Here is a 24,965-nt window from a genome sequence, read left to right on the forward strand (position 1 = left end):
ACAGTATGGCTGCAGGAACGAGTCTGGCCAATTGGAATGCCTCATTCATTTAATCACGGTTGTGATTGGCTGCTGGCTATGCGTGCAGTTGGGGAAGGGAAGCAGAATTCTCCAGCATCCCAGTTTTTCGCGTGTCACTGTCCCGAGTGTTTGGTTTTGTTCTGCGTACGCTGTATTTTTACGCTTTTTCTGCAAGCCCTATTATGTCACCCCGACACTCTGCACCTTCTAAGGCTTCTGGCAAGGAACATACATACATAGATACAGTACTCACTGTGAATGTGATATTTCTACAAATTTACCCCAAATTCATCTCGCTATATGCTTGCAAATGTTTTCTGTGTGTGTATAAAGAGTGTGGGAGGGTCATTTACGGCTTACTGTATAAGGAAGACAGAGGAATAAAGTAGCTTGGAATAGTGTGTATTGGTATTAAATACAATGGCATATGTTTTGGTTCATGTTCTTGTAAGTGCTAATTTTGGGGAGAAACTGGAGAGAACTGGCGTCTGTGGAAGCGAGCCTCACTGGACGTGAATTATTTAACATAGTCAATAAGATCAACTCCTCAGTGTTCACGTTCCCATTTCCCATCATCCTACATCTGAAATGTTTCACAGAGTTATGTTCCACGCAGCTGCAGTTTTAGCGTTCTCACGGTTTACAAGCTGAGGTGACAAATGTGCATGTGTGTTTGGCTTCACTCTCGGCTATACTCTCTACACCTCTCCAGGTTAATGAATGTGGCAGAACCCTTTTGAAGCTCTAATCTCTTGAGCCTCTGTCCCAGAAAGTCTTACTTTCCTCCCTAAATCCTGGGATCTGAAGTATTGAATTCATTAGTTACTCTGTTTCCTGGCTCTGTAAAAGCAAGTCAAGTCTGTTTTGGAGCAGATGCTCTATTGATCAGCGGGCTTCCCATCCGCCTGGCGGATTAACATCTTGTTCCTCTTCCTGTGACAGTCCCTGATGGATTCTCACATGTCTCGTATTCATCCGAGCTTTAAAAAGGCACCTGTAATCGCACACTGCCACGTCCACGTCGCGTGTCTGCAACCTGTGGGGTTTTATCACCCTTTAAGATCTGCATATTTCACCGTTATATAAGCCTTTAAGTAAACTTAATAGTCTGGTGGCTTCGCTGTAGGTAATCATCCGGGCTGGATTTAAGCAGGAAAGGGAGTTGATTAGATGAACAGGGAGTAATCTGGTTCCTGTCATCATGCTTGTCTGAAAGCAGTCATCTCAAGTTTTCTTCTTATATTTACATTTAGGCATTTAGGCCAGGCGCCCATATCCAGATGGACGTACAAAAGTCTCTTTCAGTTAATACATTAATACCGACTCGAGTCTAAAACTTTGTTGGGAGGAACTATAATGCAATTTTTTCCTAACCTGTATGCTTATTTGCAGGTTATTAAAGGTAACATGGTCACAGTATGGCTAATGTATTAGTCTGATTCAGTCTTGGTTAGGTGAGATATACACTATATTGCCAAAAGTATTCGCTCACCTGCCTTGACTCGCATATGAACTTAAGTGACATCCCATTCCTAATCCATAGTGTTCAATATGACGTCGGTTCACCCTTTGCAGCTATAACAGCTTCAACTCTTCTGGGAAGGCTGTCCACAAGGTTTAGGAGTATGTTTATGGGAATTTTTGACCATTCTTCCAGAAGCGCATTTGTGAGGTCACACACTGATGTTGGACGAGAAGGCCTGGCTCTCAGTCTCTGCTCTAATTCATCCCAAAGGTGTTCTATGGGGTTGAGGTCAGGACTCTGTGCAGGCCAGTCAAGTTCCTCCACACCAGACTCTGTCATCCATGTCTTTATGGACCTTGCTTTGGTCACTGGTGCACAGTCATGTTGGAAGAGGAAGGGGCCAGCTCCAAACTGTTCCCACAAAGTTGGGAGCATGGAATTGTCCAAAATGTCTTGGTATGCTGAAGCATTCAGAGTTCCTTTCACTGGAACTAAGGGGCCAAGCCCAGCTCCTGAAAAACAACCCCACACCATAATCCCCCCTCCACCAAACTGTACACTTGGCACAATGCAGTCAGACAAGTACCGTTCTCCTGGCAACCGCCAAACCCAGACTCGTCCATCAGATTGCCAGATGGAGAAGCGTGATTCGTCACTCCAGAGAACGCGTCTCCACTGCTCTAGAGTCCAGTGGCGGCGTGCTTTACACCACTGCATCCGACGCTTTGCATTGCACTTGGTGATGTATGGCTTGGATGCAGCTGCTCGGCCATGGAAACCCATTCCATGAAGCTCTCTGCGCACTGTTCTTGAGCTAATCTGAAGACCACATGAAGTTTGGAGGTCTGTAGCGATTGACTCTGCAGAAAGTTGGCGACCTCTTCGCACTATGCGCCTCAGCATCCGCTGACCCCGCTCCGTCAGTTTACGTGGCCTACCACTTCGTGGCAGAGTTGCTGTCGTTCCCAAACACTTCCACGTTCTTATAATACAGCTGACAGTTGACTGTGGAATATTTAGGAGCGAGGAAATTTCACGACTGGATTTGTTGCACAGGTGGCATCCTATCACAGTTCCACGCTGGAATTCACTGAGCTCCTGAGAGCGACCCATTCTTTCACAAATGTTTGTAAAAACAGTCTGCATGCCTAGGTGCTTGATTTTATACACCTGTGGCCATGGAAGTGATTGGAACACCTGATTCTGATTATTTGGATGGGTGAGCGAATACTTTTGGCAATATAGTGTATGTGAGTACAAGGACTTTGACTTTTGGATGGATGTGAAGCCATTACATTTTTTCCCCAGATGCAAAGCTGTATGGCGCAAACTGTCTGTCATTTCAAACATATATGATTGTGGCGCAAATATACTTCACTTTACCCATGTGTATGTGCATGCAGCTGCTACACAAGTGGTATTGTTCACATAATTAATCGTATATCTTATGTACATCTGGCGGGTTAAGAGTGACATCCACTAGATAGCACAAGAGAGCCGAAGCATCTTGGTCCAGCGTGTCCCCAAGTCAACCACACAGCAATGTCAAACTCTCCTCAAAACCTTTTGCTAGCATGTTTGTTGTAATGTCTGAAGTCAAATATTTACTCATCTAGAAATCTTGATGACTGGAATATAAAACAAACCTGTGTAAAATGTTTAATCAGCTGCAGATACAGCATCACACGGTGCTATGCCATGCAGATGTGCCAAACGACACAAGGTGACCAAGTGACGTATCAGAAAGTTATGAGCAGCATCCTTCAAGCTTGCTTAAAGTTAACAGCAAGTATATATCAGGCTTTAGTAACAGACCCAATTTTTTATTTTGGTATTTTGTGCTCGGTTCAGTTCACTGAAATACTGTTGGGAAATCCTGGTTATAGACTGTGATTTTAAATATATTTCACAGCACACAAAATAGTGTGTGGATCTCTATAAACTTTACAATTCACTCAGGCTTTAAAAATAGACATGGAGTGGAAAAAGCAAGGAGGTCAGATGGACTCTTGTTTTGACAGCCATGAAAGCGTGGATTATAATGGTTAAAATGAAAGCCGCCATGAGACAGGCATGAGATTTATAATGTCATGAATTATTTTAGCGTGCCTTTACCCTCAGGCAGTGTAGAATTTTTTTCCATATGTTTGTTGCAATGGCTAGCTTGTAGTTATGTATGTTTTCCGATTGTACATGCAGATTCAAAGCGGCTTAGAGACTCGAGATACACAACAGCACAAATCCCACCAAGGCATCGCACTCTGCAGTGTGAATTGCCGTCTTGCCTGCGGCATGTAATGGGACTTTAATGTTTCGGAGGCTAATTGTTTTTATTCCTAATTAAGCAATACTGCAAATGATCACACATTATTGCTTCATTCATGAGTTCAGTGGGAATTATGTACATGCTGCTTGCATGTTGCCCTCAAGTACAGAAATAGTCATGATGAAGGAATGTTTAATATCACCATCACGTGTCCAGAGCTGTAATTTTAACTGAGAAACATAAAATGACCTAAACAATTGCAGCAAACATGGAAATTAGGCTATAGCCCAATTCTTTTCTCTGTACTCCCTAATTAGGCTAATGTGTAATGAGTACCACCCTGCCTTCCAAATACACACACAGCATAGCTTATAGACTTTTGGATGTGTTGTTGGTAGTAGGTATTAGTAGGAATTTATTCCATTGAACTAATAATCCCATCTCTAAAAGGGCTTACCCATTTACAGACGATTATTTTACATTTTACAAATACTTTTGAGTTGAGATTTGAGTTAATGGAGTCCTGTTCTTTTCTCTGTAGCGAAATCAGAATTACTCCTTTGCTACAGATGTGGTAGATGTTTTGATGTAAATAAAAAAGCTCAAAAAACCAAATAACTTTGCGGACAATGGTCAAGATCCTTATATAGTACGTGTTTAAGTGTGGCTAGTTTGTATACGTTTGTCATAGGAAAATATCACTGATGGAACATTTCTTCTGCGCGAAAGGTTTCATTCAGAACTCAGATGGATTTTTCTCACTTTCATTGGAGATCCGACTCTTCAGAGATTTCGGCGGGCTGCGTATGTCATTACATTGTGAAAATGGGGCACTGTCAAACCCTGGGGGCCTGAAAAATGTCACGAATATGCCATGGTGTGGAGTGTTTGTTCCGACTGACGGTGTAGATAGAGCTTGTGTGTGTGTCTGTGGGTTTCAGAGAGAGGCAGTGCATTTAGAGCTACTGTAACAGAGATCCAGACACATGAGAAAGAGGAGCAGTTTTTCACTCTCAGACAAGCTGTCTCATCTGACAGGCATACTGGAGGTGGAGGCAAGCTCAAAATGTGACGCCGTTAAACTCAAGAGCTTTTATACTGCCTGTCAGGATTTCAGTCCATCCTGCCACTTTGATTTATTGACAGCAGTCGGTCAGGGCAAGATTTATTTTACAGCAGAAAGCTTCCTTGTGGATTATCTGTGATCCTGGCCCAGTGACTGACTGCTGTAGCGTGTAATGTGGTCAGGAAGGGGGGCAGGGTGAGGGAACTGTGTGCTTATTGGAGCAGCAGTGTGTGTGGGCGTTCAGTCCTGATGGAGAGCGAGCTCTACATCAACCACTCGACTCTCTGGAGCCAACAGCACAGCGATTGTGTCACTCACTCTGTCAGACTGTTGGTCCCCGGCCTTAGCTTTAGCACCGGTTATGTCATCTCATGTGAGGTCACCCACGTCTCCCTCTGAGCTGGGATATTTCCAGTACATTAAGGGAACAGCAGTGTTTTCCTTATATCACATTAATTCTTCTCATACAATGTCACGCACTTGGGCGGCAGGAACTCGCCGTTTTCAGAGATGTGTCATAATAGTACGTTATTTTTATAATATTAAAAAATATTCTCCAAAAACAATATAGAATGGAAATGTATATACAATACTCATTTAAATGTAATGTTCATATTATATAAGAAAATAATTTCATTTCCTCCCTATGGATATGAATCCATACCAGTTGTTTCCCAGTACAGCTATTCATCTTCATTCTGTTTGATATGGATTTGAGAGACCAGTAGTCAAAAAATAGCTTGGTGCTGTGGTACAGCTGTTGGTCATATGTTATGGGCACATGATTGTTTTTGATATGTCTCTCAAAAATCAAATGAACCAGCCATAATGCAGTCACTCAATACATTTTCACAGCTCTCGTTTTAACTGCTCGTATACCACTCACCACTAATGTGGGTAATAATATTAACCTGTGTGTTTTTGCTCCTCAGGGGATCATCCAGAAGATCGTGGACATCCACAAGGTGAAATGTGTGGCATGTTTCGGCCTTCGCCTCAGCCACGTCCAATCGGGCGAGGTCCACTGGCTCCACCCCGATATGGGTGTGTCCCACGTGAGGGAGAAATACGAACAGAACCGATCACAAGATGAGTGGAGGTAAACCACATGCATGCATCTCATGTTCTCCATGACATCCATGACACCTGACAGGAAAACCAAATCTGTGCTGGATCATTTGTTTAGGAAATGGCACATTTGAATAAGGTTTAGCGTCACTACTCCTCTGTGAAATGTTCTGGACACTCTGGTTGTTTCTTGTCAGACTGTAAAAGCTATATCCCATCCTCCCATAAGATGAGTGGCTGTCTTCCCTCGTAGTCATGGAGATTTAGCCAGCAGTTGTGGCACTGCGGCAGACACAGTATAACTGACGTGTGTGTGTGTTTGGGGGGGGGGGTCCCTCGAGCAGCAGTTTTATATCTACACTTATATTTTTAATGTTTTAAGTATTGAGAGGTACTGCTGTGAGCAGGTCTGTTGTATTGAGCACACAAATGGAGCACTGAATGTAGGTACGTGACTTGAGTTTACAGCACCTGCACTAACAACGTTGCTATTGTAGTGCACTGAATAGTGATCAGTACTTAAACTGTCACTGGACCAACTGGAAGATGTGTCTGCCATTAGGTCATGGCGTCCACACACCATCTCACAGATGGCAATTTGTACATCGTGTTCTCCCTCTGAACCACTTCAGACAATGTACCATTACTGCTACCCAAACTGCACTCATTCAGGCTCAACAAGCCAGCTGTACCTTCTTTTCACCCACCTCAAATCAGCTATAACACGCTTTGTTAGCCTCATCGTAACTCAGAGAGTCTGGAGCTCAAGAAAACAAGAGAACATGGGTTGTACTGGTCTTTTAATCGTCAGCTGTTTCATTTCCAATGCCACTCAGGACTTGGCTTTGTCTTCAAGGGCTTTGTTTGAAGGCGCATGCTTTTACAAATCATGTTAAAGCAGATGTGGAGCAGTCTGGGGATCACAAAGGCCAGTGATACCATTTTCCCTGCTTTGGTTAGCTCTGTCTGTGGCAAGTAGGAACAAGTGAGAAAATGAAATAAATGTAGCTCATCTTTTTCAATCTACCATTTATTTACTTATGTCTAGCTTCAACTGTCCATTCAAACAAGTTGCCTATGTATGATTTTGGAGAAAGTTGTTACCCAACAATGCTGCTCTTTGAGCAGGAATAACAGGTGTTTCAGTGTGGTTTCCAGAATTAGGGATCAGTGTAGTAATGCTTGTGTTGGGAGTGTTTTGTTTAGGTTTTTGATGCTACTGAATATGATATTTTTTAATTCATTTGCAGACACAGTTATTTCCCTGTTTAGACCCTGCATGACAGACCAGTTTGTGGTTATTTTATTTTATTTTATTTTATTTTATTTTATTTTATCTATCTATCTATCTATCTATCTATCTATCTATCTATCTATCTATCTATCTATCTATCTATCTATCTATCTATCTATCTATCTGTCTATCTATCTATCTATGTATTTATTTATTTATGAATCAGAGTGTTGTAAACATGCAGCATGGTATCCCACAAGGTTCTGTTGTAGGTCCTGTTTTATTTTACCTTTATTGTGTTATTTTACCTTTATGGTGTCTATTCATTCGGTTCAGACAGCAGCACAGTTCCACAAAATGGAATGGAAAATGGAAAAGCTTGAATGAATAGAAACCTCTGTTAAAACAAAAGAACCACTGTCTGACTACAATACGGTTGCAGAATTTACTTGAAACCTTAATTTATTCTGCTCCTTCCTCCCATTTATCACTCCTTTACAGGTTGTTTTTTTTTTTATCTTTTCTTTTCTTTTATATCTATATGAAACACATGTGTTTGTCATTCAGGGACCCAGGGGTGTGTTCAGATTAAAAGGATGAGTCGGCACATAAAAAAGAGGCTGTTGATGAATTACTTCTGACATGTAATGCTTGTTAGAGAAAACAAACCCTCAGGGTGACATGTGTTGAATTCTGACTGCTGTCTGAGCATGTCAAACAGGTGAGGTCATCCTTCAGCAGACTGCGGTTACATTCAGATGTTCGAGAAACATCAGGAGAAGTTCCCTTAGCACATCTGCACGGTGACACACACGCTGCTCGGTTTTCCGTAGGTGTTGACGGGTCTTTGTCTCGTCTTTGTGTGGTTGGGTGGAAGTATGCCACGTAAGCTTGGAGACCTCAGGGGTTAGGGAATGATGTCACTGCCAAAGGACAATGTACTTTAATCTCAAAGGAACATGAGGAGCCTCTTTAGACTTCCCTGCTTCCTGCTCCCACAGGCTTAGCTACTGCACTGATAATAGTCCCAAAATGGACTTATTTATTTTTATGAGGTCTCAGGGTAAGTGAGGGATCCAGGGACGATTACATCACCTTATTCCCTTATCAGGTTTCCGTCTCAGTTCCATTGTGGTATTAAAGCTTTACCGTAGCCCATTAGCTTATTTCTTTCATACCACAGTAATTTGCCGATTTTTAAAGTCAAAGACTGACACGTCATACTTTTTTTTTTTCTAGTTACATGGAATAACCGCAGATTAGTTCCTGTTATCACTCCCAGCCACAAATAGTCTTTAATTCACGTTCCTTCACTTTCTCTTGAAGTTAATAAGACAGAAAAAATTCAGCTGTCGTGCTGCTCAGAAACCGCACTCTGTCCTGTAGAAAAGCAGAAAAACACTTGCTGACACTAGGGATGAAATGATATTTTGTATTAGAATAAGCTCAATCATAGAAACCTATGATACATGACTTAATACATTTTAAGTCACACAGCTAGCGGTCATGCAGAGGCTATATGGAAGGATATTATAATCTATTCACAGACATATCGTGATACTTTACACTTCCTAAATGTTCCAGATTAAATTTTTAGTAGTATTGTACTTATGCTTATCTTCTTCTATCCAAAACATGCCATCTTCGTTTTTTAATAGAGACTGGAATTTTATTTTGATATTTCGTCACTAAAACACTACATGCAATTCATTTTCACACCAATAAGTCTCTCTTTATCTTTTTATTATTATTATTATCATTATGATGATGATTGTTATTATTGTTATTATTATTATTATTATTAATATTTCAGCATTTCTAACACACTTCTTTATAGACTAGACCCTGTGTTGATCAGCAGAACCCTATTTGAGATATAGCTACAGAAAGAGTGTGTGCTTGTTATAAGTTAAGTATGATGCAATACCACCTTTAGAGAGCAGAATTAGCTTTGTATTTTGTATTGTTAGATTAATACCTAAAAATCGGTTGAATATATTATATAAATGCCTGAAATAGTGCTTTGTTTGAATGAAAAAGTATGTGTAATGTCTAAATAGTGAACTTTGTTCTATGTCAAGTGGTCCTACTGTGAAAAGAAATCAAGGTTCACCAAGAAGCATGAAGAGTCAGGCTGTAATTGCATGTTAGCGCTCTGAATACTGAAGTGTCTGGTTTTTTCCTTATCTCACGTGTGCCACAATAATTGTAAATTCTGAAGGTGCGTTCTCGCTGCATGAGCAGCGCTAGAGGCATTCATTATGGTTGAGACTAGGGTTCTAATCAGAGTAACGTGTTGATGGGGTTGTTGAGGGGGATGGTTTGGTGTGCAGAGACTCTGTGAACAGCCGATTGGCAAGAGGTAGGAGAAGGGAGTACCAGAGTGTACTTATCACCATGCTGTCTGCCAAAGAGGGTTCAATTCTAATGAATTACACTGGCAAAGAAATGAGATTGAACACACACACACACTCTTACCAATACACAAGCTTTCATTACACACACACACAGACACACACACACTGGCTTAGTCAATATTGCGTGCACACACTCACTTTTGCTGACACAGATTAGGTAAGCTGCGCCAGATCTTCTCCTCCTGTCTTTTGTACATTACCTCACTTATGGGGAGTAATGACTGGAAAACCATCAGCAAAATTCTCTCTTGTACACACATACACGCACACAGAGAGAGAGAGAGAGAGAGGGAGAGAGAGAGAGACTTCCTGGCCGCTGCTAGTAAAGATAACAATATTAGATTTTCCATTATTATTATTGGTCAGTCATGAATACAGACTGCTGCCACCTCCTGGTATGCAGAGTTATTTCCTGTCATACAGGTGATAATTTGCATTTATGCTTCATTCAACTAAAACGCATAACTGGAGCATGGATAGCTTCAGCATGGAGCAAAGATAGCTTCAGCATGGAGCATGGATAGCTTCAGCATGGAGCCCAGATAACTTCAGCATGGAGCATGGATAGCTTCAGCATGGAGCATGGATAGCTTCAGCATAGAGCGCAGATAACTTCATCATGGAGCATGGATAGCTTCAGCATGGAGCATGGATAGCTTCAGCATGGAGCATGGATAGCTTCAGCATGGAGCATGGATGGCTTCAGCATAGCGCACGGATGGCTTCAGCATAGCGCACGGATAGCTTCATCATGGAGCACGGATAGCTTCATCATGGAGCACGGATAGCTCCGGATGTAAGATGAATGCAGTATTAACCTGGTGCATGGGGCTGAAAAGATTTCCACATTATGAGGTATACAGTCTGATGATTGACCTGATGCGGTATAGAATAAGGCCAGCATTTTCTATTCACATAATCAACATGGATTCAGTTTGTACTGAACATTTTAATCAGGCTTGTGCCTCTGCTCCCTTTGGGTACCTGTGTTTACACATGCTTAATTCATGTTTAATTATTTCTTTTATATATTATTTATTTTGCATGTATTAGATTACAATAAGGGAGGATAGAGACTTCCCTACACCAACCTAGGGTTATATAATAATACAATTATATACTCCTCCACATTGTTATTTCTGGCAGCAAGTGGGGTCACAAGCCAATCTGACTCATGAGGAACCAGGAGGCTCCACTGCTGCATCATTAACGGTTTAACAGCTGTAGTAGAAAAGTTTTTACAAGCAGCTGGCATCCACTGATCAGTTGAGTGTTTGTTATACAGAAGTACCCAGAGGTGACATTACTGTATATCCACCACTTTCTTGTCAATGTATATGATTTCTTATTTTAAATAGCTCCAATACTTTTTAGATGCTTAATTACAAACCTCAAGAAATCCAGCATTTAGGACTTTCAAGCAAGGCTCCTGTTCATCTTTTTAAGGGTTGCTGAGATCACAGGATTATGAGGAGAGATTATTTTTTATAGATGCTTTGCATTCTGGAGACCTGTTTCAGGACCGTTCTTCTCTCTGTTTTTACATTTGATTTGTAATGTTTCTGTGTACCGCAGTTGTCTGTTTAATGGTGCATTATCCATGTATTCCTTCCAACACTCCCACACACTGCACTTTCTCACCATCCTTCCTCTCATTGTCCCGCTTTCAGGTACGAGCTGCGGATCCGCTACCTGCCAAAGGGCTTCCTGAATCAGTTTACCGAAGACAAACCAACGCTGAATTTCTTCTACCAGCAGGTGGGTCAGCCGAGAAGCAGAGAGGAAGAGGATTTTTTCATTAATAAGATGCTTGGGCTAGTTTAATCTGAAACCATTCAATGGTTTTCCAAGAGCCATTGGTCCAATTTTGCAGGTATGGGTTGCCATGGTGATGAAATGACACCGCCTGATTCGAGTCAAACTTTTTATCATTAAACAAAGACATGGACATGGATATTTATTTTAAATAGTAAACTTAATATTACAATCATGGCTCTGTGGTTCAAGGACTTTTTACTGGCAGTTGCAACTAAATAGAATGGCACTAATGGAAAAATTTGCATTAAGTATGGAATAAAATGGGTTGTAATGTCTAATCATGAGGTCTCCACTCTCACAGAAAACCTGGGCTGGTTCTTAAAAACAAGCACCCGGTCACGCTGCCTATCACTGGAAAAGAGTTAGCAGTGGGTGTGTGTGTGAATCCTGTGGTTATGTAGTGTAATAACTGAGCCAGAGCTGGGGATGGTGCTGATCCACCATGTTTGTGGATTTACACTAAGGGATTTGAGATTATTTGGATGAACAGGCATGAAATGGACGGCTTCTTCCGACAGATGGAGGTACGCGCCATGGCCACGGGGTGTGTTAAATCGATTTTTGACACAGCGCTGTTAAATTCTCCATTCTGATTGGTCACTGTGGATCCCAGATTAGTGTTAACTGTAAGGGAAACGTCAGGCTTATAGAAATGCACACTTCCTCATACACTGTCGCAGCAGTTTATACAGGGATTTGTATGAAGGACGCTTCTCATGTACAGATTCAACAGTAATGCATGTATAATCAGTCATGATGTGAAGTTTTTCTATATGGTGATGTTTATTTGCTGTTTATGGATGAAGGCAAAGCTTTGTGGAGGTATTGTCAGAGGTAAAGCTGTGACTTGAAGTTTTCCTGCATGTGAAATTCTTCAGGACAGAGGTCATGGCAGTTTCTCTGTAATCTGACATGCTGCATTTTTCTTATTAGAGAAGTTGACGACAGTCAGCATTATACATTAAGCATGACCATAAATGGATGAAGTGTGACGTGATGAATTAAAAATGTTAATATTGGCAAATTGCTGTGGAGTAAGATTAATAAAACACTTCAGGATGTGTTTTTATTGGAATCTAATCAACTTTGTGTTGTATGCGTCTCACAACCCTGTTTTTGATTATTTTCCTCCAACAGCACACCAAAACCCCCCCCCCTTACCTTTTGCCTCAGCCTTTGTATGCTAGCATCTCCAGGCTTTACACTTGAGGCAGGAAAACGTTGTACTGCAGCATCTGGAATCAATAAAGGAACTATAATGAGAGTTAATGTGACTTCATCTGTTTCGTCTGCAAAAAACAAATCTGCTCAGTACAACCAAAATAGGGCTTTATTACAAGTGTGTCCTGCTTTATTAAACAAAGCCTCTGATGCAGTAGTGGTGCACTTTAGTGTTTGAATAGATGATGGGCTTCCACAATTCTTAAGGCCACAATCCACAACACACCTGGTCTTTTGTCTCTGTTAGAGCAGCAAACATCTCCCCTTTTCAGACTCTGTCCACGTTGGCGTGAATTGCAATCTGATTGTATCCAGCCTGTGGATCCAGCCTATTAGTCCGGTATTACAAAATCCAGACTTTTATTGCACTGTGTAAGCACAATGTAGATGTATGCGTCAGACCTGGCTTTAATGCTGATTAAGTGCTTGTACCTCGATGCAGAGAATTGCTTGACTAATTAGAAACTGTTGAATTCATTAAACCATGTGTTGGTCATACAGATTCCAAATGTTTATTAGAGGTCTTTACAGCTCTGTGCTCGAAACCAAAACAGTAGATTTGTGCTTTAAAGTCGTACTAAATGTAGCGTAAATTATGTCATTTCTCAGGTGAAGAACGATTACATGTTAGAAATAGCCGATCAGGTTGACCAGGACATCGCGCTCAAGCTGGGATGCCTCGAGATCAGGTGGGTCCAGCCTTCCTTTTCTCTCTGGCTCTATACTCAGTATTGAATAATTACTGAACTTCATTACAAATACGTTTGGCTTCATTTTTCTCTCTGATCTTTTCAGGAGATATTACAGAGAAATGAGAGGAAATGCGTTGGACAAGAAATCCAACTACGAGCTGTTAGAGTGAGTACCTTTTACTTTTAATACACTGATCATCGCTTAGATCGGATATGCGGCGAGAGACTCGCACTGATATGTTCATAAGCGTTAAAAAGGTTGTCTAGATCCACCTTTTTTGAGAAGCACCTGAAACTGACCTCCAAATGCTCCAAGCATTGATTTCTCAGGAGCATCCTGACTGTCCTTCAGATGGAAAGTGACGGGTAGTAAACAGCAAAGATGCTGGCTGATGAGTTGAGGGATGGTTGCGATTTACAGTGACAGCTACCATATTGATGGCACTCACGGACAAAATAATGTGTTTGTGTTCAGAAATACTGGTTAGACCCATGCATGAACAAAGCCTGGTAATTAGGGAAAAGACTTGTTTTCTACAGACCCCAGTGATGGTGCCGCTGTGCAACAGTCTTCTCAGGATTCCCAAGAACCATGTTTGTGCAGCACAGGATTCCTGTTTTTACTTGTTAGTCCATGTGTGACACTGACATCCACATCCAACATGCACAGAAACACTGTGAACCATGTTTGTGCAGCAGCATCTAGCCCCTAAAGGGGAGAAGTGTCAAGCACGTCAGCATGCAGTCACTATCCCGGGCTTAATCAGAGTCAAGGATAATGTGACCATGTGATGCCTGAAGGAGAATGTGTGTAGCATCTGTGCTGTAAATAATTAGAGTTGTAGGTTTTTGACAAACATATGACCATGAACTTCTTTATAGATAAAACTGGTTTAATCATCAAGCCTTGTGTGTGGCAATATGCTAATAATCTGGTGTTTGTATGTGTGTGTGTTTGAGTGAGAGAGAGAGAGAGAGAGAGAGAGACAGAGAGAGACCCGCAGTACACAAGCAGGGTTTTTAACATGGTTAAAAAAATACAAGCCACATACACAGCTCCTAAATAACACTGTATTAACACAGCATTATATGGCCAAACCATATTAAGCAGGACAGATTGGACTGGTGTTTTTTTTTTATTTGCGGTTACATGATAAAATCATTCGACTCTCAACTCCTTCAAAACCCTGACTGAGGTATTAAAGTTTTCTTCCCTAATGGGAAAATTACAGACAATATAAAAAGAATAAGAAGTCCGGTATATTGATATTGAAATAATATACTGTGGTGGTGTTCTTTTGGCTGCTCCCTGTTCAGGGTCGCCGCAGGGATCATCTGGTCCGCATATTTGATTTAGCACAGGTTTTATGCCTGATGTTCTTCCTGACACAACCCTCCCATTTTATTTGGGTCTGGGATCGGCACTGAGACTTAGTCACTCAGTGGCTGGGTTAGTTCCCTGGAATTGAACCCAGGCTGCAACAGTGAGACAACGGGATGCTGCTGGACCACCAGGAAACAAAATACTATATTATTAATATGCAGTCATTTATTTATTTATTTATTTATTTATTTATTTGTTTGTTTATTAATTAATTAATTATGAACAGCAATCTGTTATTAAAAAATAGAAAATAAATGACAAATTCTAATTATAAATTATAATAATATTTTTATTATTATTATTATAATATTTCTGTGAGTATCTTTTGTATATATTTTTATAATAGATGGCTATCTTTTTATTTCTCTTAATAATATCTTATAATTTTAAAGTCACCTTGCCTTGATATTATCTTTTTCACAAATCAGGAATATGACTAAATCCACAAAAAAAAAATAAATATTTAAAACCTTGGCCCCTGCTGAACGCCATCCATCTATTCTGAGATCATATAAAAACTGCTGAAATGCATGAGGCCTAATGAGCATCTTCCTCTGGAGCCTCTCTGAGCGATCTGGAACACAGATGGATGTCTCCTTTGAGGACGGTGGAAGATTTCTGGCAGGACTCTGCTGGGCGTTAGACATTTTGTAAATGTGGATTCTCTACTGAGTTGTACTCCAAACAGTTCTGTTTTTTATATGTTTGTTTGTTTTCCAGAAAAGATGTCGGTCTCAGGCGGTTCTTCCCCAAGAGTCTGCTCGATTCAGTCAAGGTAAGTTTAGAAGACTGAGAGAAATGACTCTAACCTGCACTATGGTGTAATGGTTTAATGCACGGTTTGATGTTTTCCATCTGCCTAGTACACTTCATTCAACTTGTTTGGGGCTCAGTAGTAGGCTTGTGTGATATTCCCTGCTTGTAAAATACCCTTTTTAACATTTAATCACTGAAAACAGATCGAGAATCACTAGTCAAGCTGTAAAACCATTTAGCGATGCTGTTGAGTGTCATTATGTATCGGTGTGTGCAACTGGGACACGGTAAGGGCTTGTGTTTCAGTGAAAAGCTTCATTTATTCAGTTTTTGCACACCCTTTTAAACATGTCATTTTCTAAAAGGCTAACATAATATATGCAACATCAAAAACTAGAAAAAATACTCATTTCTACCCATTGTAGAAATTTAATACTGAATGTTCTGGAGTCAGTACAAACAGTGCTGTTGTATCAGCATCGTACGTCTCATCCTTTATTATTTTTCTTATAAAAAAAATCTCTATGCAATGATTTATGCCTTCATTAAAATATACTAGAAAATCTTAAAAGGTTTAAAGCTTAAGGTTTCAAATATATTGGTTTATTTAATACAGAATGTGAAAGTACAAGTAATTTTGAATGAGCTCATCCATCAGTAGAACTCACTCCATCTTCCTTTATTTGGCTGAGCGGCTGGTGGAATCCAATGACCTATTTATGTTGGATCGTTTATGTTTGGACTAATTTTATTTTTCCCGAAAACTTGTAGTCTCTTATATCTATATGGATTAGAGTTCATTGTCCACTTTTGTACCGCAAGACATGTTTTATTTTATATGTATTTTATTATTTGCTTCGGGTTACATTTAGATGTTGAAGGTTCTGTGTTTGTAAGCCTTTAAGGCCTGATCTGTGCAGCTGTCACCACTAATCTTTGTGTAGAGAGAGATAAATCTGTGGCACACGTGAAGGCGTAGCGATCAGCGGTGTACAAGGTTGCAAAGTAATGTGCTCTCTCTGACCCTGCAAAACATCCATGGACAGATGCTCAGTATAGAGAGGGGGTGTCCCCTCACCCCTGAGGTCATTGTTAAACCCTGTGCGTGTGTGTATTAGCCCACTTTCCCTTTTTGAACCGTGTGCCAAAGTACTGGCACCCCCCTCCCATCCATTCTTTGCTATAATGGACGAGTTGCGTATTAAAAAGTAAAGACACTTCTCTATGGAGATGTTTTGTGACAGATGACACATTTTTCAACATGCTGTATTGACACAGCAGAGGTTCATGTTATTACACATAGAGCTAAACTGCAGCCATGGCCATCTGTCAGGTAATAAAGTCCAGACACTCGACTCACTAGTGAGTATAATCAAATTAAGCACGGAAGAAATGATTGAGCGCTCAGATGTGAGTTTTGAATAATCAGCACTGTTCGCCTCGTACCCGTATCCATTAATACAGAGACATCTGGTGAGCCAGAGAAGGTCAGCTAAAATTAGCTGTTAATTCTGCATTGATTTTCTGTAAATTGTGAAATAAATGAACAAGCACAGATGAAGGGGAATCCTGGAGCTACTTTTTTTTTTTCTGGCAGCAGCTTTCTTTGGGTCTCTGTTCTTTCACCAAGCCTTTCCCATGATTCCTCAGTAGATGCTTGGAGAGATGTCAGGAAAGGGGGGGGGGTGTTTATACAGTTACACACTGCTCACATGTTCCAGCCTGTTTGATGTGATCTGTTTTCTCTGTTCATCCTGGGAATGCTGTTTTCCCCCTTGTCCTTGACCGTGTTTAGTATCTTTTTTTATAGTGGATTCTTTAATTATAGATAGATATTTTTTGTTGGATCACGTCTAAATTGAATAAGATAATAAATAACAACATTGTGTTCTCCATTGTAAGTCCCATATAGCAACCTGAATGCATTGCTGAATGCAGACCAAACACAAATTTGAATGAATGAATGAATGAATGAATGAATGAATGAATGAATGAAAGAACAAATGAATGTCTGTTCACCTGTCTGTCTGTCTGCCTGTCTGATTGTCTGTCTACCTGCCTGCCTGTCTGTCTGCATGTCTGTCTATCTGCATGCATGTCTGCCTGTCTGTCTGCCTGCTTGTCTGTCTGTCTGCATGTCTGTCTGCATGTCTGTCTGCCTGTCTGTCTGTCTGTCTGCCTGTCTATCTGTCTGTCTGCCTGCCTGTCTGTCTGTCTGCATGTCTGTCTGTCTGTCTGTCTGTCTGCCTGTCTGTCTGCTTCTCTGTCTATCTGCCTGTCTGTCTGACTATCTGCATGTCTGCCTGACTGCCTACTTGGCTGTCTGTTTGTCTGCCTGCCTGCCTGTCTGCCTCTGTCTGCTTGTCTGTCTATCTGCCTATCTGCATGTCTGCCTGTCTGCCTGTCTGTCTGTCTGCCTGTCCGCCTACTTGGCTGTCTGTTTGTCTCTCTGCCTGCCTGCTTGTCTGTCTGTCTGTCATTTTGTCGCGCCATCACTCCAGATAAGGTCTTCTGCCAAATGACAAAAAAATTCACCCAGCAGAGAGGGAAAAAGCACATCTGGTAGCTACCAGTTTCAAAAGGAATACGAATGAAAGAGCTGCTTATTTTTATGTAGGAGACACACTCTTTCCAACATTAGTTTGCTAGCAGTTTTGACAATGCTGTGTATAAGGTTATTACCCTTAAATTTGACTATTGTTGTCTTAATAAAATTAAATTGATAATAATATGAAACGTATAATTTGCCTGTGATTAGGATTTTGGTCACTGGAGTTTTGAACTTGGCAACATTTTCTTTTTTCGTTTTTTATTTGAGACAAATGAAGCCATTTTTAAAATAATTTATTAATATTAGTGCTTATTCTCATTGTTAAAGTAATGCAGTCATTGTTAAAGTAATGTAGTTATGATTACAATGAAAGAATCTATTATCCTGCATCTATTCACATAGATGCAGCATAAGAGTTTATCTTCCAGAAAGAGCAGAACAACTCAAATGAGTCATGCTACATTAGAACCGCTTATCTTTTTTCATTTCTTCTCCTGTTTTTCTCCGGCACAGGCTAAAACATTACGGAAACAGATCCAGCAGACGTTTAAGCAGTTTGCCAGCCTGAACGATGAACAGAGCATTCTCAAGTTCTTCGAGATCCTTGCACCAGTCTACAGATTTGACAAGGAGTGCTTTAAATGTGCTCTGGGGGTAGGTATGGAGGTGGGAGAATTTGGCTAAAGGTTCTGGAGGCTTTTTTTCCCTCTCTGTAAGAAGTCTTACACTGCCCTCTATTGGCTGCGAGAGGATTATCTGCTTGCTTGGACATAAAATGTCTGATTTAGGGTTAACTATCCAAAATAGTGCTAAATCCTGAAATGATATTTGGTAGTTATCAGATGTTAGGTCATAGTAGATTGATAGTTAATGTGTTAAATTATTCGTGTGCGTGTGTGTGTGTCTCAGTCGAGCTGGGTTATCTCAGTAGAGCTGGCTATTGGTCCTGAGGAAGGCATCAGCTACCTGACAGATAAAGGCTCAACAGTAAGTGTACTCCTCACTTCTATAGACATTCACACCACCACACTCTACAACACTGCAAGCCTGTATATACAGTTACAGTATATTTCTGTATTTTTTTTAACTATTAAAGCCGAGAGAGAGAGAGAGAGAGAGAGAGAGAGAGAGAGAGAAGGACAGGAAAGGAAAAGGAAACAATTATAATAAAAAGCAAAAAACTAATAAAGGGGAGAGAATAGAGAAAGAAAATATTCTACAATAAAGCTAACAGTTTGCAGCAAAAATAAAGAGACTTACTTTGATTGCTGTCATGGGTAATGGCTTCAACATCTTTATAGGCTTGTTTTTGAGTATTTTGACCTTGTCATTTTATTCCCGTGTTTCCACACATCTCCAGTTTCCTAGCCCTTTGCTTTGCCATGCACCTGAGCCGAGACACCTTGAACCGTATCCCACATCCCTGTCTGTTTTAACCAGAGGCACGCAATCAGATTTTCCATTTGCTAAATTTCCATTTGCAGAATTTCCATTTTCCATGGACAGGATTGTGAAATTCTAGGAGTGTATATGTACACAGTCAGAAATATGGAAACTGAAACCAGGGAACAGAATCAAACTTGTGTAACTTTCGTAATAATAAGATGTTCATTTTATGCAAGTGCTTTTCTAATGCAAAGACTTTACACACAGGTTGAGATTAGCAATTCCTTGTTGAATGGTTTCGTGCATCTAATGTCTTATCAGGTTTCTAAGTAAGTGTGTGTGTGTGTGTGTTCTCTCCTTTCAGCCGACACACTTGGCTAACTTCACACAGGTGCAGAGCATCCAGTACTCGTGCATGGAGGAGCGTGAGAGGAAGGGCATGTTGCAGTTGGACGTGGCCGGGGCTGCTGAGGTAAACACACTTTATAGCACATGCATTTTCTATTTTTCTGTCATTAAATGTTCACCAAAGGTTTAAGGTGGATTTGTAATAAATAATAATGAAAAAGGTCATTCATACCTTGATCCTTTGCAATTCTTTCCAGAATGAAATGGTACATATATATTATATATATATTATTAACACATTAACTGTACCTGATATCTTTTGACAATGAACCTGTTAGGCTTAATGCATTCCAATGCTAGTTACCCAGTATTATGATAATGTCACACTTGTATTAAGATATTTGTTTATAAATGTGATTGACCCACAGTAATGTCTTCATGCTGCTTAGAGTTACTAAGATTTGTGATCCACATAAAAATCCATCTTTAACTCTTCTTTACACAACAGTTATATACACAGTGAAGCAGAATTCCCCTTTTGAGATTCTGCCCCAAAGTGAAAGTTGAACTACTTACACACAGGCTAATATCACCTTTGGAGCATATACTTTTAATAAAATAAAGTGAACTTAAGTGTGACATTGATTAACTTTTTCTCAGAGCCATGCATTATTCAAGCTAAAGTTTAGTGTGTGTGTGTTTGGATTGCATTATACACTAGATGACTAAAAGTAGAAGGGTTTTAAACACTTCTGTAGGATTGTTTTTGGTCACTGAAAGAAAATGAGACTAGAACAGTAAACGATCATAGATTATGGTATTGTCATAAATGATGGCTGTTTCAGTCGATGGTTTAAAAATTGTCCTGTGACTTTTGCAAGCCTGGGAGCTTTAGATTCCTTGATTTCCCATAGAAACACACACTCTGTCTTGGCTGCTTTCACTCTCATTTCCACTCTCTCTCTCTCTCTCTCTCTCTCTCTCTCAGATTTCTCTGAGCTCCATTCTTCCTCTGATCACATGAATGGATTCTTTCATTTCTGTCCTGCAGCTAAGACTTGATATTAAAGGATTTTTTTCCCTAACCGTGTCACTTATTCCGATATCTGCTCCAGATAGTCTTTATGCTTGTTTGTAAGTTATTGATTAAAAATTAATACACTTCCTGTGTATCAGCATAAATGGTATCATTTTAAACTCATTCAGTTCATATAGACAGTCAAATTATTAGCTCAGTATAGCAAAAATATCAGTAGTAAATTCAAATTGTCTTTTATTGTCCTCATAAAATACATAATAATGATGTAATAGCTTATATGCCTGGGTCTCTGGATATATGTCGTGGTGGAGAGAAACACCATTTTGTTTGTGTGTGTGCTTTGTAGGGGTGTGTCTATGGTTCAGAGGGTCAGGGGTGGTTCTTATTGCAGCTGCAGTCGAGCAGTTCATATCGAAGCATTAGTAGTGTGACTACTCCGCTCAGCTCGGCTAAACTGATAATGACACATTGTGGATCTGTCTCTGTGTCTCTGTCCATCTTCTCTCATCCAGCCTCTCACCATCACTACGCCGTCCTTCACCACGGCAGAGAACATGGCCGACCTGATAGACGGTTACTGTCGCCTGGTCAACGGCGTCACCCAGTCCTTCATCGTCAGGCCACAGAAAGGTAAAACATCCTTCATCATTCTGCTTTATTAAGAGATGACCAGATGCTGCCTGGATTCTGCCTCGACTCCAGCTAGAGCGGACACTGAATAGACCGCATTGTGTGAGCGAGAACATTCCAGAGTAATAACTGTGCAGAAGCAAAAGGTTTTAGCACTTTATTTGATTCATACTGCAAATTAAATCGTAGGAAAGCTGTCTTATTTTTTTTTATTTTTATCTTTTATATGGTCATCGACCATATAAAAGATAAAAATCGGTTCATTTACACTTTACTCTAGTGTTTTTGTGTATTTATGTGATTAGGCTTGTTTTGCAAACCTCTTATTTTTGATTAATCAAATACATTTCAGTGATGTAACTGCAGAGGATCTCATAGTTTTGTATTTATTATATGATTATCCTTTTTTAAAAATAATATTTGTGTATTATCATAAATTCTCAAATACATGCAGACCCCTTGTTGTAGATTGGTGGATAGAAATGGAGCAAATTGTCAGTTGTTTTTTTTATTGTAAAATTGTAATAAAGTTCTTGAAGCATGTAAGAAAGCCGAAATATATTTATGTAGTTTTCGTTTATTCTCTTGACCAACAGAGGGAGAGAGAGCGCTTCCATCTATCCCAAAGTAAGTACAAACTGTTTGTGGGGTAGATTTGTTGCTGGGTTTTTGTTATTGTTGTTGTTTTAATTCATTTATTTATATATTTATTTCCATTTTTTAAATGAAAAGGGACAATAAATAAACACACGTCGGTCCTGCCAAGTTAGCAATGCCTAGCACTGTAATATAAAACAATCTATTCGTGAACATGTGAAAAATTGTACATATTAAATAAACATGGATTAAGTTATCATCACCAGAACAGCACATAATCATTACCCAAATGTTTTTGTGTGTGTTCATTAAGCATGCATGCAGGCTAAACCGTGCAGAAGTGGGACTTGTAAATATTTTAAAGCCGTCAGTCTTACCGATGTGTGTATTGACTTTGCATTGCAGGCTCGGAAACAGTGAGAAGCGGTTAGAAGCCGTTCGAGCTGGAGTTCGTGCCATCTCTGTATCAGGTGGGAACCTTTATGGCACTAAGTGCTTCAGTGTCCATGTTGACAAAGATTAAGTAAACTCATGTCAGGTGAAATTACATGAAACAATTGAGTACATGATGTATTTTAAGGACAACTTGCAGGATGGATTTTATTGAAAAAATCATTTTTATGGATATTTCATTAGAACAATACCTTGACATCTTTGATTGCTACACACTGACAGAGCCGTATTTGCGTTTAGTTTTCGTGCTCTTGACTTTGGACTGTCTCTGGAATAAAAACTGTGTTACATAATATTTTTTTAAATCCCTTCACAATTACTCCAGCATAGATAACGTTGCCTATGTGCCATGTTTCGAACCACGTTAGGCTCTGTGCTTTTGAGTTTTGTTTAACGTTCCAACAGAACACAAAAAAGCAGCAGCAGGTGCCATCCAGCCTGCAGCTACAACAGTGTGTCTGATGCCAGAAATACATAGCTGAGCCATCTTGAGCTTCCAGGATCAGAAGTGCCCCGTCAACAGGAAACACATCGGCACGATTGTTTCAGACAAGACCAAAGAATTAAACACTCGCACGCTGTCTCATATCTGTTTCATTATTTCAGTCCATTCTATTCAGTGCCATCTCAATGCCAATTTCCTTCTTTTTATCCACCATTATTTGTAGTAAGAGGGACAGAGATAAGAAAAAGGAAAACACAAGAGACTTAGCGTGGTAAATGAGTGTTTTTAGCCGGAGGGAGGCAGAAAGAGTCGATTGAGATGGAAAGAGCAGGAATCGCTGATGAGCTGCAGTCCGAATGTGAAAGAGCTGCTTGTGTGACTGGTCAGAGTGTTGTGTTGTGTTGTGTGTGTGTGTGTGTGTGTGTGTGTGTGTGTGTGCGCGCACACTACATGGCGTGCGTGATGTGTGAGTGTCAGTGTTCCACAGATCTGCTGTGTTACACATGTGAAGCTTGATCGGTTTTATGTCTTCATGTTGTGTGTAACGTTATAGGCACAAATTTCCCTTTAGACTCCGTATTTAGATACATTAGACTAGTGAGTAAATATATTTAAACTGCTTTCTCAAACAAAACAATGAGGAAGTAGTTATTCATTTTAAAAAAGCAGTAGTAAAAATGTTTTGTTTATAGACTTGTCTTTATTTATCCACAGGCATGTTGTTTATCATCAGTGTTTCCTGTCAACAACTTCTATTCACTATACAGTATATGTTTCCTGTACTGTATGTAGTATAACATTAGGCTTTGTCACAGCTACAAAGAACACCATGTGGACAATAGAATGCCATTTGAGATGAAGAAGAAGTGTAACTTACTTTAATTGTAATTAAGCAGTAAGTCAAAGGAAATACACTTCAGATTCTCTGCACATTTTCGCTTTTCTGCATTTATATAATTACAAGCTGAAAAGGTTTATTTGACTGTGGATGACAGATCTTAACTCTTAAATGCGAAATTACGTTGAAAATGTGAAACAGCCTCATTCATAAATTTACCAATGCTGTTTTTTCCTACTATGATGACATTTTTACAAGGAAGAGGAAGTGTAAAAAAAAAAAAAAAGCACCTCTCGGTATTAACGGTCAAGTAGGCAGTGTGGTTTGTTAGACATCGTATTATGATGAGTGTATTATGTGGTAAGATGTTGGAAATCCTCCGCCAATTATCACTCTATTAGATTAGTTATTTTTGGGAAACCAGGCCTTGGCTATTCATGTAGACTTTTACGTATTTTGTCACCATCTTGGTAGAAGCTGTACACAATGTGTTCGTTCCATTTCATTGTTTTCATGTGCTTTCTGTTTTCTTCCTTTCTCCATTCCCGCTTTCTCTTTCTTCTGAAGACTCTGCGACTCCGACACCACCCAAAGCAGCTAAAGCTCGCCGCTTCCTCCTCCCTTTTGTCTTCTGCTCCCATGATTCTCCACCTAAGGGTAGCTTACACGTGGTCTCTATATACGTGTGTATATTTGTGTGTGCTCTGAACTAACACGCTCATACATCTAGCCCATAAAACATCTAGCCCATCTGTAAGGTATATTTGTCCTGGGGTTGTGAAGTTGAAGATCTCTGCAAGCCTTTATATAGATGTCCTGATTTTTGCATTAACATCAAGAGAAATGGGTTCGGAGACTTCAGAGACGGTCACAGTGATGACACTAACAACATCCTTACTGCGTCTTCAGTGTATTATGACTGATGACCAGCTTGAAAGAGTTTACAGATTTTAACATCATCCTCTATGTATCATGGCTGTATGGTTAACCAGCTCATGTTGGCTACAATCAAGTTACCTGTAAATACAATCAAACCATGTCTGTTTCCAGTATAGTCTGCAAATAAAAAGGCAATTTTAGATCATTTTGCATCGATTTAGGCATCCGTGATGTTTTTAAAAACTTTTCCACTGCTGATGATCCTAAAAACCATAAGATTTTTTTTTTGTTGTTTTTATAGGGTATGCTGTGCAGTGGAAAAAAAAGGCCCTTGTTTTATGTCAGTCTTGTCTGCCAGAGCCTTTTTTTTTTTTTTGTGTGTGTGTGACTT

At 40.0% G+C, this 24,965-nt stretch overlaps 1 protein-coding gene across 12 annotated transcripts in view; it reads left to right on the forward strand.

Moving 5' to 3' along the window:
* ptk2aa (protein tyrosine kinase 2aa) overlaps positions 1-24,965 on the forward strand; it is an 85,576-nt gene that overhangs the window by 39,250 nt on the left and 21,361 nt on the right. For 8 of the 12 annotated variants that reach the window (XM_058378379.1, XM_058378377.1, XM_058378372.1 and 5 more), the window contains 12 exons: positions 5,751-5,917; positions 11,208-11,295; positions 13,186-13,265; positions 13,372-13,434; positions 15,373-15,427; positions 18,473-18,613; positions 18,869-18,946; positions 19,710-19,817; positions 21,245-21,362; positions 21,959-21,989; positions 22,365-22,429; positions 24,263-24,352. In XM_058378379.1, the coding sequence (XP_058234362.1) occupies positions 5,751-5,917; positions 11,208-11,295; positions 13,186-13,265; positions 13,372-13,434; positions 15,373-15,427; positions 18,473-18,613; positions 18,869-18,946; positions 19,710-19,817; positions 21,245-21,362; positions 21,959-21,989; positions 22,365-22,429; positions 24,263-24,352 (1,084 nt within the window). The remainder of the gene's footprint in view (positions 1-5,750; positions 5,918-11,207; positions 11,296-13,185; positions 13,266-13,371; positions 13,435-15,372; positions 15,428-18,472; positions 18,614-18,868; positions 18,947-19,709; positions 19,818-21,244; positions 21,363-21,958; positions 21,990-22,364; positions 22,430-24,262; positions 24,353-24,965) is intronic. The other 4 variants (XM_058378374.1, XM_058378376.1, XM_058378375.1 and 1 more) reach the window with 1 other exon arrangement.

The sequence above is a fragment of the Hemibagrus wyckioides genome, linkage group LG24, assembly GCF_019097595.1.
Source record: "Hemibagrus wyckioides isolate EC202008001 linkage group LG24, SWU_Hwy_1.0, whole genome shotgun sequence".
Classification (NCBI taxonomy): Eukaryota; Metazoa; Chordata; class Actinopteri; order Siluriformes; family Bagridae; genus Hemibagrus; species Hemibagrus wyckioides.